The following is a 14,968-nucleotide window of genomic DNA, read 5'->3' as shown; positions in this document are numbered from 1 at the left end:
CTCTCCCTGACAGGAGTCTTCATGCTGGTTGCTGGAGGCATAGCGGCAGGAATCTTCCTCATCTTCATCGAGATCGCCTACAAGCGCCATAAAGACGCCCGCAGGAAGCAGATGCAGCTGGCCTTTGCGGCCGTCAACGTCTGGAGGAAGAACCTGCAGGTACGAACCCCCCGCGCCCCGTTTCCACCCACATACACAGAGAGAACGGGCAGAAGTGGGCCAGGAAAGGACCAGCAAAGCCTCTCCTCTCCGGGCTTCTCTCAGCCCCTCTGGTTCCTCTAGGCGTACAACTTCCTGCTTTTTTGGGGGGGGTATGCCACAGTGACGTCCTCTTGTGGAACACTACACCACTACACCGGGCGTTATCAGTGGCCACCCGTGGGGTCCTACTGGTCCCTGAGGCCAACGGCACCAATGTCTCTTGTCTGTGCCTGCAGGACAGTAAGGAGGCGTCTGGGAGTCAGGCGATGGGCCCGGCTGGGACCCCCTCGTTAGTATGTAACCCTAGACAGAGCCATCTCCACCCCACACCACCCCTCGCTGCTAGAATAAGATGTATAATAAGAGTTCCTAACATGAGAACATCTGAAACGACACATTCTCCACATCCCCCCCATGGCATGAGCCAGTAGTTCTCTTGCTGCCGCTGTAGTGCTTTCACGCTTGTGAGGTCAGATGATGAGGACATGCAGCGACCAACTAGTAATGTTAGCCAAGACGATCTCACAATTAGAGGCTTTGATGTACAGGTGTATAATTTTCAATAGATAAAAGACATACACTTACAGCAAATAGGAACTATCTCTACAAACAGGGCATATTGACTGAAGATGTCAATGTCCTGACTGGGAAGCTAACACAGGCACATTGAATATCAATATTTCTATATTCAGCACTATACTGTATGTATTCAGTCCACCGTCCCCATGTACTTTGTGTACAGATACTGAACATGAGAGTCTGCCCACAGCGAGACTCCCTTCAAAACCGTGGCCGCTTGCAATCAAACCAAGCAGAAAACATTTCAAGCTACAGTTGATTCAAGCCTCCGGGCTGTTTGTCACTGAAGAACATGATTTGTCCTGAAATCCAACGTCTTCCACTGCCACCCCACCCCACCCCCCCAACACACACACACACACACACACGCACACAAACACACACCTCTCCCTGTTCCTTTTCCACAACCCTGCCCCTTCTATCTCACCTCCCCACCCCCATCCAAGCCCCGGCGGCCGTAGCACAAGCCTGGCATGGGGCCGTGGAGGGGTCAGGTGGGGGACAGACCCATGTGGCGGGCATAGACACTGTGAGTCTGTGATCTGCCTCTGGCAGCCAGCTCTGCCCCATGCCGGCTCTTTGTAAGCCCCGACCCAAAGGTCAGTGGCGGCCCTGTTGAATAGAGACAGCAGGGCTGAGGGAAGGTACAGTATGAGATCACAGTCTCTCTCTGGTCCGCGTCGGCAAATCTATGTCCTTCTGTGTCAGAGCATCTGAATGCCTTCGACTTTTCTGTGTGTAGCTGTTGTCCGTGTCTCAATGTGGACGCATTGTACACATATAGACATGTATGAAAGACAGATGCATGCAGAAACCCCACTGAGAAAGGACGAGGACACGTCGGGCTGGCCGTCAGTATGGAGAGTACCTCTTATTTGTTCCAAATCAAGGGTTTAGGGATTTGTCCATTCAGAAGATCTCTCTATTCATGCACATCTTCTTTCTTTGCCTCTTTCACAACCGGCCGGCGAGCTAGAGAGAGAATTCACATTATTTTCACAGGTCACTCTAACTCATGGATGTATTAATAGAACTCTAACTGCTCTTATTTCCCTAATGGGACAGAGAATTGGGTAATGGCTAATACGACATAATGTGCATAATCACTCACGGTAAATGGACTGCACTTATATAGCGCTTTTATCCAAAGGGTTTTACAATGAAGGCCTCTCATTCACATGAGAGTCATTCACAGACACATTCACAGCTGCCATGCAAGTGCTCATTGGGAGCAATTTGGGTTTCAGTGTCTTGCCCAAGGACACTTTGAGATGTCGTCAGGAGGAGGCGGAATTTGAATCATCGACCCTACAATCATTGGACGACCCACTCTACCTCCTGAGCTACAGCCGCCCCATGATTCAGATCATCCTCCCTGTTTTTGAAGCCATCGATGTGATTATTCAGAGAGACGTAACAAAAGAAGCATTAAGCAATGGCACATAAACAGGCTGCAGTGTATTCTGGGTATTTTTCCTGCTTAGGCCTGAAACAAAGCCAGGGAACAGCCTCTTGCTTTCTCAGTGGGATATCCAATCAGTCAGGTGTCCAGGTGTTGGCATCATTTCGACTGCTTGTCTGTTTGTCTGTTTGTATGTATGAACCCTTCTAAAAGTTGTGCATTTGCTAATGGATATACTGTATGAACTGTACATGCACACTTCTCGACACAAGGCACGGGTTGTGCACTTCTGAATAATCTGTCTCATACTGTAGCCTCCCGCTGTTCTTTGAACTACATTACCCATCATGCCACAGCCCCTTGCTTCTAATGTACAGCATTCCAAGAGGTGTTTGAATGCCGTCCTCACCCGCTGTGTTCGAGCAGTTCCGCTCTCCCTGCTCCGACAGGCCTTATTCCGAAGTGCACCGCCTAAAAGTGGAGGGGACGTTTTTATAGGAAGAGCGACGAAATGTGGATGAACTGACGATGATGATGGTGTGACGGTGCGCAATAGCAACCTCTGTTTCCTGTTGAAGACAGGAAGCGGCTGCTTATACAGTATGTGTCCAGTGTGACGCTTTCTCTGGTGGTCCAGCATGCTTTGCATGGCCAGGACTGTGCAAATACAGCACCTCGCCAGGGGTCAGAAATTACAATTACATGTGAGGAGAAACACCGTACCGACCAGAGGAGGAAAAAACACACAATAAATATGTTAATTCAAAAAATCAATGCGTTGAGTGGCATTGATTTTTAAAATGCCTTTATGGTGGATTAAAGTATCCCATTCATGGAATATTCTGATATGCTGATGTCAACTATTTACTAACACAAGCTGTCATCTTCCAACAGGAAAACGATTTCATTTGACTTCCTTCTTGCGCAATTTAGAGTGTTGCCATGTCCATCACTCCTCTGCCAATCACTTCCAACTACCTTTAACGCCAGCCAATAGGAACTCACCTAAATAATGCTGCGTAGTCAAGAGTGTTAAGCAGAGAATGGGGATGGTTGGCATGGCGATGGGTTACTGAAGCTTACTAGAAGAGGCTCAGTCATGTGACCTGATGAAGGACTTTTATGCTATTTATTTAGGACCCTCCCATCTTCCTATCCCCTTTCCTGCATGTTCTCAGCTGAAATTCACCCCACACTGCCCCAAACAAGAGGCTTCCCTAACCCATTACAAACTTAACTAACTGACCTTCACACCATACTCAACACTTATCTCACACCGTCACCTACTGTAACCCTCATTAGAACTTCCTAGAAGAGATACCCTCATTAGAACTTCCTAGAAGAGATCCCCTCATTAGAACTTCTTAGAAGAGATCCCCTCATTAGAACTTCCTAGAAGAGATTCCCTCGTTAGAACTTCATAGAAGAGATCCCCTCTTTAGAACTTCCTAGAAGAGATCCCCTCGTTAGAACGTCCTAGAAGAGATCCCCTCTTTAGAACTTCTTAGAAGAGATCCCCTCATTAGAACTTCCTAGAAGAGATCCCCTCTTTAGAACTTCCTAGAAGAGATCCCCTCGTTAGAACTTCATAGAAGAGATCCCTTCATTAGAACTTCCTAGAAGAGATCCCTTCATTAGAACTTCCTAGAAGAGATCCCCCCAACTTTCCACATCACACCAAAATCAATCACATTATGAGTATCTCAATCTACCAGGCCTGCATTACAACCTCGTTCCCATCTCCTTCCCTAGAGTGTGAGGTGAATTTCCATTATACCAGACCCCAGGTATAATGATTAAAGGGGCTTTAGTTGATTAATTATCTGTTGTTCTTTTATCAACTTGGTATGCATTTAAGTGGCTTCCCTGCCTCTCAACGCTTGGATATGTTTAATGGTTGCTTGGCTTTGGATGTTGGTGTTTCTGTTGCTAGCTTTTATACCAGCCCTTTGAGTTCCCTTGGCTTTTGCTCATGGATCTTAAAGTTTAATGATCTTATAGCAAGTGGATGGTTATTTATTTATGTTTCTTTTCTCCTCCCCTACGCAGCCCTCTTCCTCCCTAGAGACTCAGGATGTAAGAATACCTTAATATGAGCTTTTGCACACAAACACCCAGCCATGCGCTCCGTCACGTAGAGGTTTGAGAGTAGCTGTGGCGCACCAGGATAGTACGAGGGTGGGAGATAACTCATTTGATTTGATGATTTGATTTATATGATCTTATAAGGATAACGGTTTTTGATATTGGTGTGGGGAATGCATTTATAATATGATTTTGTAGACATTGGGATGCGGTTGGCATCTCAACCTGCTTAGTGTATTGTCAATTGCTAGCGTATTGGCTATTTTATAGATCTCTGGTTATGCTTTCTTTTCTCTGAAGGGATTTGTGTTCTCACTGGGGTTGGAGGTTGGGAGTGTTTAACCGCTGTGTGTGTGTGCGTGCGTGTGTGTGTGTGGGCAGGAGTGTAAGCCTGTGTATAGGATGTGGAGGCTGGTTAAAGCAGTGTAGCACAGGTATCACCCACACACCTACGTTCCTAATAGCCATCGCTCAAACCCATTCCAATGCATTTCTATAGAAGCATGTGTGGGGGTGTTTGGATGTGTCAGCGCTTGGCTAGGTACCGTCCATCTTGTTCAGTCTCACTATTGTGATATGGCTGACATGACATTGTAGAAAAGTGCCATATATAGCATCCGTGACGGGTTGGATAGTCTACCACACTCCTACCACTAATAGTGTGAATATTCTTACACCCCCTTCAGAACATTCTAGCAGGTTCAGCAGAGGCCTCTGTCAGCTATGGGCCCTCACATTCACCACAACCCTAGATAGTGAAAGACAAGGGGGTTGGGGGGGTGGAGGGAGAGAGTGGGTGAGACTGAAACCAAGGTATCACTCCCACCCAAGAACATGAATAATGTTTCTACATATATATTTATTTTAGGATAGGAAAAGTGGTAGAGCAGAGCCCGACCCCAAAAAGAAAGCCTCTTTTAGGTCCATCAGTACCACCCTGGCCTCCAGCATCAAGAGACGTAGGTCCTCCAAAGACACGGTAAGGAGACGAGGAAACAACAGCTTCCAACTTCTCTTATTTCTCTTTCTTTTTTCAATCTGTCTCTCCCTCTCGTCTCTCTCTTCTCTTTATTCTGTCTTCCCTTCTGCTACATACTCATCCCTGAGAACAAGAGATTCTCATCCCTCCATCCACCATGGCCCCGCATCCATGGCCACATGTCTGTCAGTCAGCCATCAATCAACCATCCAGAGGCCATCTGTAGGTGAGCGCCCCCTCCTGGACAGTGGCAGCAGTGTAGGGTGCAGGTCAGGCCAGCAGTGGGGAGAGCAACGCCAGGGTCAGACCGGGGTTAGATGGGATCGGAGGCTGTGGTTCTGGAAGAGGCGGCCGGTAACAGCAGACTGTCAATGTTGTTTGTTCGGGCTGCTCCTCCTCCCTGACACTGATTTGGATGTGGTTTCCTGTGTGATTTCCTATGTGTGTTTTTTTCGTATCTGCTTGAGCCATCTTTCTTTTACCCTCTTAAATCCCGCTTCCTCTGTCTTTGTTTCTGCCGTTGTTGAGTTTGTTTTGCATGCGCCAACCTTCAATCATTTCCAAAGGTGGCAACGATGAATAGTTTAGTCAGCACTGAAAACTCACTAATATGTCTACCTTCTTTACCCGCGGTCTATTTCAGGAATGTCCCTGTGGTTTTGTTTCAGTAGTTTTACTCTGTATACTTTTGTTTTGTCATGTTTCATTTTTCATGTTTAATTAATCGTATTGTCTGAAGAAAAGCTTGTCGTCCTTGTTGTCGACTGTGCATGCCTCTGATGATCTATTTCTAGGTGGAGAACGCTACCTTGTCCTCCTTGGGTCAAGGTCCTTTGAATCATTAATCCTGCCTTCCACAGCGGCATCAAACTCTCATTGTGTAGCATCAAAGTTGAGAGCCACCATAAAAATATTTTAAAAAGCAGTTAACCTCATTCAGCCAATCCATAACTGTCTTCTCTATAATGGCCTCCCTTGCTGCAGCTCAATGAGAGTGTGAGGATTGATCATCCTCCTTCACAGTCCTCCAGTCTCGTCCACAGGCCAAGGAGAGCTCGGACAGACCTGACCTGACATGCTCTCCACCCTGGTGGTCACACACACACACCTCGCTGGCCGGATCTCCGCCGGCTCTGTTCAAAAACCCAGGATGTTGTTTGATTCCTCATTTGGGAGGGGTCGGTGGGTCACAGATGATCATTGTGTTTCTCTTTGATTTATTTTTGTTTATTCTCTTGCTCTTACGTCTACTGTCTATTATATGGATGTTTTCTTTTTCTTTTAACCAAATCAGTACTGCGACTTTTGGCACACTTGCTCTCCCCTGGAAATGGTTCAATAGGATGGGTGCAGACGTAAACAAGGTTGAGATCACCATTGTTGTGTCTATAAGAAGATCAGGATGCTGGTTTGAAAATCCCAAACCAAAACTGGTCAAACAGAGAGACCACGGAGATTTTAGCATTTAACAGTAGACTTACCATCCCCAGTCTTTGACCATTATTTTGATTTTATATAAGTGTTCTTCTTTTATATGAATGGATGTCAATGGACTTTGAGTGTCAATGTCCCTCACCCACATGCCACACTGCTCCTCTCTTCCTCTATAAGCATGTTTCACTGTTATAGATGTAAGTCGTAGAAGTAGTTATAGTAGTCATTGTTGTAGTAGTACTAACTGAATGTGGAGTAGTCATTGTAGTGTAGTGTCTCTCTTTTGCTGGTCCACTATGGGGGACTGTAAGTGTCAACACTCACAGAAGACCCCAGTGTCACCTAGACCGAGGCCTAACAGGGGGTTTAAGCCTTGTGATGATGCAACACTTCTAAGTGATGAATGGGGAAACCTTGGTAACCGACAATGAAACATCAATGAATAGAATGCAGATGTTGCCCCATCACTTACAGTAGCATGGTAGTTGTTGCATCATAATTGATGAATATCCAATATGCTTGAATGCTTGAGTAAAGCATAAAAACAGCCTATAATGAGAGACACAATCTCACCAGATATTTCTGCCATTTGAGATCTTGTTTACTTATTGTAGAACGACAAATTATTTTTTATTTGTTTTGTTTTTATTTTTTTTATTTTTGTGATTGAAGATTGTAATTAATGGTGTTTGGACTAGATTGTGTTGCAATTGGCTTGTTCTCAAATTATTCTAATTCTCCCAGAAAGCTCTGTACTGTAATTGAAAACCTCATATCCTTTTCAAGAAGGAAAAATGTTTTCACATTGGGAGTCATGAACCATATTTTTATTTCCAACACATCACTGTGAATCTTAATCCAGACAAAGTAAGATGGATTCTGATTGACCTGTTGGAAACCTCTCTGAAGACAACAGCTGTCGCATAGAGAGCATGCTACAATGCAGTTGCACTGAATGTTCTGGAATCTCAAGCAGGAAATACTTCACTGAAAAATTGTTTTTGCGCGCTACCATATTTACAACGGCTAGGGGGTGCTCCAAGGTGACGGCGGTGCTTAGCGATACCGCGGCCTCCGTCTCCTTGGCGAACACACTCAGCGTTGTAAGCTATGGTAACTGCCGTCATGCCCGAAGCAGATTATACAATCAAACGGCGTTAGGTTACGCAATACCAAAGTCACGGTTGCCATAGTAACCGAGCACCTGCATTGGGGCTGGGTGGTGTTCTACCCCATAGAGACGCACTCTGCTCCCCAGAAGCGCATTGAAACAGGGACTGGAGCCAAGAGTCCAACTGCACGGCACTTTGGACCTGCCCAGAATGCACTGGGGCTCAATCATAATTTTACTCTCAGCTGCTAAAAAATAGAGGCCATTTGCATGCTAATGGCCGTGGCTAAAATAAGCCGTCTATTTTACCCACTGGGATCAATGATTGCCCAGCTGTCATTCACAGACAGTAAGGTGAAATTACCTTCAGCTGGTTCAAATGTGCTCTATACCCTCCAGACCTTGGCTCTACTCCACTGTAATAACAGTGTAATAACCCACCTCAGGTAGAACGACGAGCCAGTGGGCTCTCATAGTTCAATATCCCAACCGAAAGGTTCTCCTTTACTTCTGCCTGAGGAGGGTTAGAGAGCACATCTCTGCTTCTGTGATTTCGACCAGAAATGGAGCAGAGATGTTCGCTTTTGCTTGTTAACAAGAGAGTACAGATAGGTGCGGAGGCAGCGTCGTGAATGAGTGACATTTTGTTTCTGTTTTTCTCCTCTCCCCTGTTCTCTCCGCCTCTGCAGCAGTACCCCCCCACGGACATCACGGGTCAGCTGAACCTGTCGGACCCGTCCGTCAGCACCGTGGTGTGAGAGAGAGGGAGAGAGACCCGCTCCCCTGGAGAGAGAAAGCGAAAGGAAGAGAGGGAGTGGGGAACGCGGAAAGAGCCTTATCCTACTGTCGCTCTCGGTGTCGTGCGGCACGTCCTTCCCTGGCAACGCTCTGGACAGACTCTCCACTAGGGGGAGCCGTGTGGAAAAACCCTACTATTGGAGAGTCAACTGCTCTACACTTCTTGCACCTTTTAGAGCTGGAGCTAGTCTAGCATTAGGTGGTTCTTGAGTTCCGAGCATGAACATACGCACGCACGCACGCACGCACGCACGCACACACACACACACACACACACACACACACACACACACACACACACACACACACACACACACACACACACACACACACACACACACACACACCAAACAGTATTCTTGTTAAGCAAACTTGTTTTGATGTTGAATATTACCACTTCTTGACTGTATCACATGACTATTTTAGAACCTGTTCAGTTAGATTACTTTTGCGATCAAACCGTGTAGGTACCTCACATATCTTCCTTTTAGTAGGGGCTAGAAATACCATAGTTTTACTATATTTCTCAACTATGATAGGGAGGCTTGGATGGATATCACACTTAAGGAGCACTCGTCTTTTTAACTGGACTAAGAGTGTTTTAACATTTTAGATTTGCATTTGTATGTGTTTGCTAAACTGAGAAAGCTTTATCGGTGAGGGTATGAACTTGTTTGACTATAAATCCTTCAGCAACAGTAAAGATGGAAGCATGCATGTTTTTGTCAATGTGTAGGATCAAATGAGAATTTACTTGAGGCATTTTCTATTGTGTGGTAGAGCTGTTTATTGAATTACTGCTATTCTTTAGCCTACTCACTGGTCACACTTGTGTGCCACAGAGATTGTGGTTTTTGTTGAAAGTATATCATTTATCCCTTGATGCTTTTATAATTGTCTGCCAAATGCATGCTTGTTAAGTAGATTACATATTATATCCTGCAAGAATGATCCTCCATCCATTATAGAACTGTCTGCTTATAATGTAAACTAACTTCTGTTTATGCACATTTGGCCCACTAAAGTTCTAAAACGTTTACTACTTGGAAAAGCTACACTTGAAAAGCTATCTATGTGAAATTAGAATCACTGTCATGCTATGATTTGGATTCTCAACTAGTCCACACATCAAATCCACCATAAGCTGTGTGTTTTTAACATGGCCGCATCCCTATGAGACGCCGAGTCGTTGTCCAAAGCCATGTTTGGGAACCGTCTCGCTCTCCCTCTCTCGTTCCCCAGTCTTTCTCATTCCCAGGCTCAAGGGGCTGCATCAGAGGGCCAGGTTTTTCACCCAACCAGCACTTGGTCCTTTGTGTAAAACCCTCTCCCTGTGCAGCATAGCCAATCACCAGCTGCTCACATTGAGATCTTTTACATGAAGGAAGCCAAGTGAATTGATACAGCAACTCAGCTTAACACACGGTCCTGCTGGGCTGTTAGGTTGTGTACACACGTCTTGGTTAGATGCAAAAACAGGCCTTTTCCCATGCACTGGGGTTGAGAAACTACTGCTGTGTTGAAAGAAGATGGTTCCCAGTCCAGCAAGGCACTGCATAGCACTTTAACCTGAGGGGCTTTTCCATTTCCTATGAAAGGTGATATATGACATAAGCATATGCAGTACAGACATATCGAAGCGTTCATGAATTTCATTAAAAGAAATAGGCTAACAGCTTTTTTGGAGTTTATTTTTTATTTGTCATGTGACCGGGGATTTGCTGAAATGCTTGATTTGTAGACTATAGTGTTTTAACAACCAGACACTTGTGTACAAAGCACTAAAACAGTTTCTGAATGTGACTTGTTATCATTCAAATGGTTTCTTCTGGTCATGTTCTTATTCTGGCCTATGCATGCTTAGGATGGTTATGTTTATCAGAATCATTTTTGTTTTCTTAGATGCTTAGTAATTATTGAAGGTAATTGGTCAGTGAGTTCATACGTTGAATGCCATGTAAATAGAATTTGGTTTAATATTGAAGGAATTGAGGAGATTGTATTGCACTTGTATTATTATTGTAGAGTATGTCTAAGCCAATTTCACACACACACACACACACACACACACACACACACACACACATACACATGCACACATACACACCCGGAAACACTATCAGTGTAAACTAAAGATTTGTGTTTTACCTCCTCAAAGATTAGATAACAATTAATATTCTTTAAGAAGAAATTATCTTATTTGTATAGGTCCATCTGTAAATAAATGTAGCTACAGTAATTCATTGCCGTATTGCTGTGCCTTCATGTATTCACTTTGCACTCTGTTGGAAATGGATTAACAATTAGTTTACAATATAGGCCTAGGCAAAGTCCTTTTCACCGCTCTCCCCTTCCTCTAGAACATGCTGAGGTGGAGCTTCGCCTTACATAGCGGTAGCTACTTCTACATATTATGAGAATTAACATCCTTGAATGACAGTGACACCTGCCCTATCCCCATGTCTGACTCAAAGCCATCACAAATTCTATAGCCTACTATTCTAGTAACAAAATAATGTAACTTGACCTCTCACAATTGCAACAAAAGCTATTTTACTTGAATCATACTGCTAAAGGTATCATCTTTGACCTACAAAAAGTCTTATTGAATAATCCGAAGGGAAGATCCTGAGATTGAATCCGCCCTAGTTACAATAATCTCGAGATGGGCACTGTATGAAATTGACATTAGGCAGGTGTATTGCTCAGGACCCAAGGAAGTGCAGTGTCAAGTTTGAAGTTGTTTGGATGAACAGTCCTCAAGAAAGCTGTAATTAATCTGCCCATTCCGAACAGGCAGGTGTTCAACGGCCACTAGGAGGATGGTCAGGTCCCGAGGAAAGCAAGCCTGACAGGAAGGCGTGGGGTGGAGAGACAGGGGTGGCTCTGGCTCAGGAGGTAGAGGCTCGCCCCATGATTGCAGGGTCAGTGGTTCGATTCCTGGCTCAATCAATCAATCAATCAATCAGTCAAATCCTTTATTTAACCAGATAGGCATCAGATTAAAATCTCTTTTTCAAGAGCGATCTGGCCAAGAAGGCAGCAGAAACAAAGTTACAGCAATAAAAGAAACATAACAACAGACAATACAGAGAGACATACTTTCACAGCAAGAATCAGTTGTAGGGCAAGTTATCAAACACAGTTGTAGTGACCAAGATAACTGGCTCATCCTGTCCATATGTCAAAGTGTCCCTGGGCAAGACACTGAGCCACAAATTGCTTCTGAGTCTCAATTGACATGTGGACAGGAGGAGCCAGTTCTCTTGGTCAGTGCAACTGTGTATGATAACTTGCCCTACAACTGATTCTTGCTGTGAAAGTATGTCTCTCTGTATTGTCTGTTGTTATGTTTCTTTTATTGCTGTAACTTTGTTTCTGCTGCCTTCTTGGCCAGATCGCTCTTGAAAAAGAGATTTTATTGAATGATGCCTATCTGGTTAAATAAAGGATTTGATTGATTGATTGATTGATTGATTGATTGATTGATTGATTGATTGATTGATTGATTGATTGATTGATTGATTGATTGATTGATTGATTGATGTGATCATAATGAGCTCATCACTGATATACTGATCTCCATTGCTTAAACTACATCGATGTGATGGGATCATAATGAGCTCATCACTGATATACTGATCACCCAGATTCCTCGCAGTCTGAGTGCAGGCAACCCTTCCCCGGGAGGAAAAGCAGCTTATCTCAACCAGCTATTGATCCATCCATCATCAAAGGTCATTGTTTTGCTCCAGCCATGGTATGAGGAAACGGTCCAGGCATGAGGAAACGGTCACGGTCTCTGTCGAGCATCGTGAGAGGATCTGTCTGCTACTGATTATGCTCCTCTGCCTGACCAGAGTATCATGTTGAGGGTGGGATATAAGACGGCATAAAATATGGCACTCGCTACAACAGAATGATAGATCATGTTCAGCATGGTTCTACATACATAGAAGAACCTAAGCCTCCTTAGGAAGTAAAGTTGGTTCTGTCCCTTAGCCTCGGGTGTTTCTGGCCCATTCCAGCCTGTTGTCCAGGTGCACTAAATGCTTTCACGACTGGACCGCATCAACATCAACCCCCTGGATGGAAACAGGAGACACTGAAGCCTTGTTCCTCTTGAAGTCCACCACCAGATGCTGAGGGCTTGACGTGCACAGGAGGCACTGGAGGCCGCTGCTGGAGACAGGGCACCTTCCCTTTACCCTCTGGTGGAGAATGGTTTCTCCGATGCTGCCGAGTAGAGGACCAGGCTGGCCAAGCCGGGGGGGTGGGGTGCGTTCAGAGGAGTGAGAGGCAACAGGGGACAGCATAGGATGGGGGGTGAAGAGAATGGAGCCTGGACGCCAAAGAGGGCAGCTGGGGGGGTGCAGGAAGGGGCTCAGCAGGATCCAGAGATGATGGGGGGATGGGGCAGCTCACGCTTCCGGTCCTCTTGTGCCCAGGAGTGCCCAGATGAGGATCATCATTCCTCAGACCCGCGTAGGTGTTCTCCAGGTGGATAGCCAAAGGAGGTGGAGAGACTACAGAGATTACAGAGGGGTGTAGCATGGGCCAATGTAGAACCCATTCAATTTTGGAGCAGATCGGAATCATGGAGTGGGTACACGAGCAGCCCAAACATGACTGGCTATTCACCTCCATTCATTTTTTGGACTTGAGCAACCCCCTCTCTCACCCTTTCATTGTCAATAGGGGGAATTGAAAGCCATATCTCGACATGGGAAGGTCACAGAGACACAGGGGTTTGGTCTGGCATGCACATTGACACTAAAATGCATTGATGATTCATGAGCTGAGGTCTGTGCTCTCTGAGCACCATTTCTAGTTATTCATGACACAAGAAATCTCAACAGCTCGCCGCAGAATCCCCCTGGTCTCATTTACATAGCTGCTTAGACTGCACAACCAATCAGGTTTGACTACAGTCTTCTACTTTTAGGATTCATTTTTAGTGAAAGACGCCCCCTAGAGGCCAGCTGACGAAGCGTGGTACGAAGCGTTCATGACAGCCTGCCTGCCTCCTAACCTGAATAGCTCGTTATGCCCGACACCAAGCATCGTCTATTTATTTTGTATGTTTTTTTTATGCTACTTGGTAATGTTAAAATTAATTTTGGCGAGAGGCCCTCATCCCCGGTGGTGGGTTATGTGGCGGACGCACGCACGTAGCAACATGCAAGTCCCCAGGTGAGTGGAGTGCGCAATTGACACTCACATGCGTCGAACAAACCAAACCAGCAGGTTCCCCCAGATTCTTATTGACTTCCAGATGTGGACCAATGATGCTGAAGCTCACTCCGGTAGACTTTTTTGTGGGTGTGGTTTATTTTTCGAGTCTCCACCATTCTATATTACTCAGAGGATCTCGTATTTGGGGATCAAACAGATGGCCGAGTTGCAATAATAAAACCCTTGGTCTTGAATCGCATCTTTGACGCGTGGAACTCAATGACGCTGTCAAGCTGAGGAGCGCGAGGTAGGCAGAATGTTGTTGGATGAATGGAGAGTTTAAGTTCAGAAATCGGAAAAGGTAAATGCAGGGCGCCACACTGCTTTCTCTAAACCAGCCCACCAGTGTAAATTGTAAATTCTATAGTTGTTGGCTTTTACGTGGCGAGTAGCCTAATTATTTTCTTTTGTAATAATAATGTTTGCTACTTATCTCCCAAGTAGCCGATAATGCAACAGAAAATTGCCCCAGTCTTCTTGATAAATATGGTAAAACGTTGTGCAAAACGTACTTCTGGTAACTGTCATAATGATATTTTGTTGACAAGCATTAAAAAAAATATGAGTATCCCTATGTTTTTTCTCGAGTCCAGACCGCCCTGTGTCAGAGAGGAAGATCTTCACAAGAACTGGGATGGCTGAGACAGAGTCATGGGTCAGAGTTGGAGTTCCATGCGAAGCCCCCAATCATCAGTCCCTAGTCTGCTGCATCAAACGATGGTGCCGCCGCACCTCCAAGCCCTTAGATGAACCCCTGGAGGAGGGCAGGGAGAGGCGTCCTCCTGCTGGGATGGTGAAGAAACGCGGACTCCTCTTGTCCCTCTTCATCGCTGTGGCCCTGGCGATCATGATATTGCTCCTGCTGTGGAACTACAAGTGCATCATGGTGTGGAAGCTGTGCCAGGATGATGGGTACGACGGCCTCCCCAGGCTGGCAGGACACCAGTGACGCGCTGCAGATCTATGGAGGGATCTGCTCCCACTGCCTCACACTCTTACTGCACATTAAACCTGCCCGAACATAGTGAGGTTTGCTCATCAGCTAGGCCTACCTGTTTTACCCAGTTTTATTTTGTTTGAGTTGTTGAAAGGCTGAAGAAAAATTACATTTTCCACTATTTGTGGTGCAGACAAACTATTACAG

The 14,968-nt window shown here is 45.4% G+C and overlaps 1 protein-coding gene across 3 annotated transcripts in view; it reads left to right on the top strand.

Moving 5' to 3' along the window:
* grin1a (glutamate receptor, ionotropic, N-methyl D-aspartate 1a) overlaps positions 1-8,549 on the top strand; it is a gene marked incomplete at both ends in the record, with an annotated part of 29,496 nt that extends 20,947 nt beyond the window's left edge. Inside the window, 4 exons of one of the 3 annotated variants that reach the window (XM_084450111.1) lie at positions 14-159; positions 4,232-4,258; positions 5,136-5,246; positions 8,481-8,549. In XM_084450111.1, coding sequence (XP_084306237.1) covers positions 14-159; positions 4,232-4,258; positions 5,136-5,246; positions 8,481-8,549 — 353 coding nt within the window. The remainder of the gene's footprint in view (positions 1-13; positions 160-4,231; positions 4,259-5,135; positions 5,247-8,480) is intronic. The other 2 variants (XM_084450110.1, XM_084450112.1) reach the window with 2 other exon arrangements.
* Between the last annotated feature and the right edge of the window lie 6,419 nt (positions 8,550-14,968).

Source organism: Borostomias antarcticus, assembly GCF_949987555.1.
Source record: "Borostomias antarcticus genome assembly, chromosome: 2".
In the NCBI taxonomy this organism is placed as follows: domain Eukaryota; kingdom Metazoa; phylum Chordata; class Actinopteri; order Stomiiformes; family Stomiidae; genus Borostomias; species Borostomias antarcticus.
This window is presented reverse-complemented; position numbering and strand designations above follow the sequence as displayed.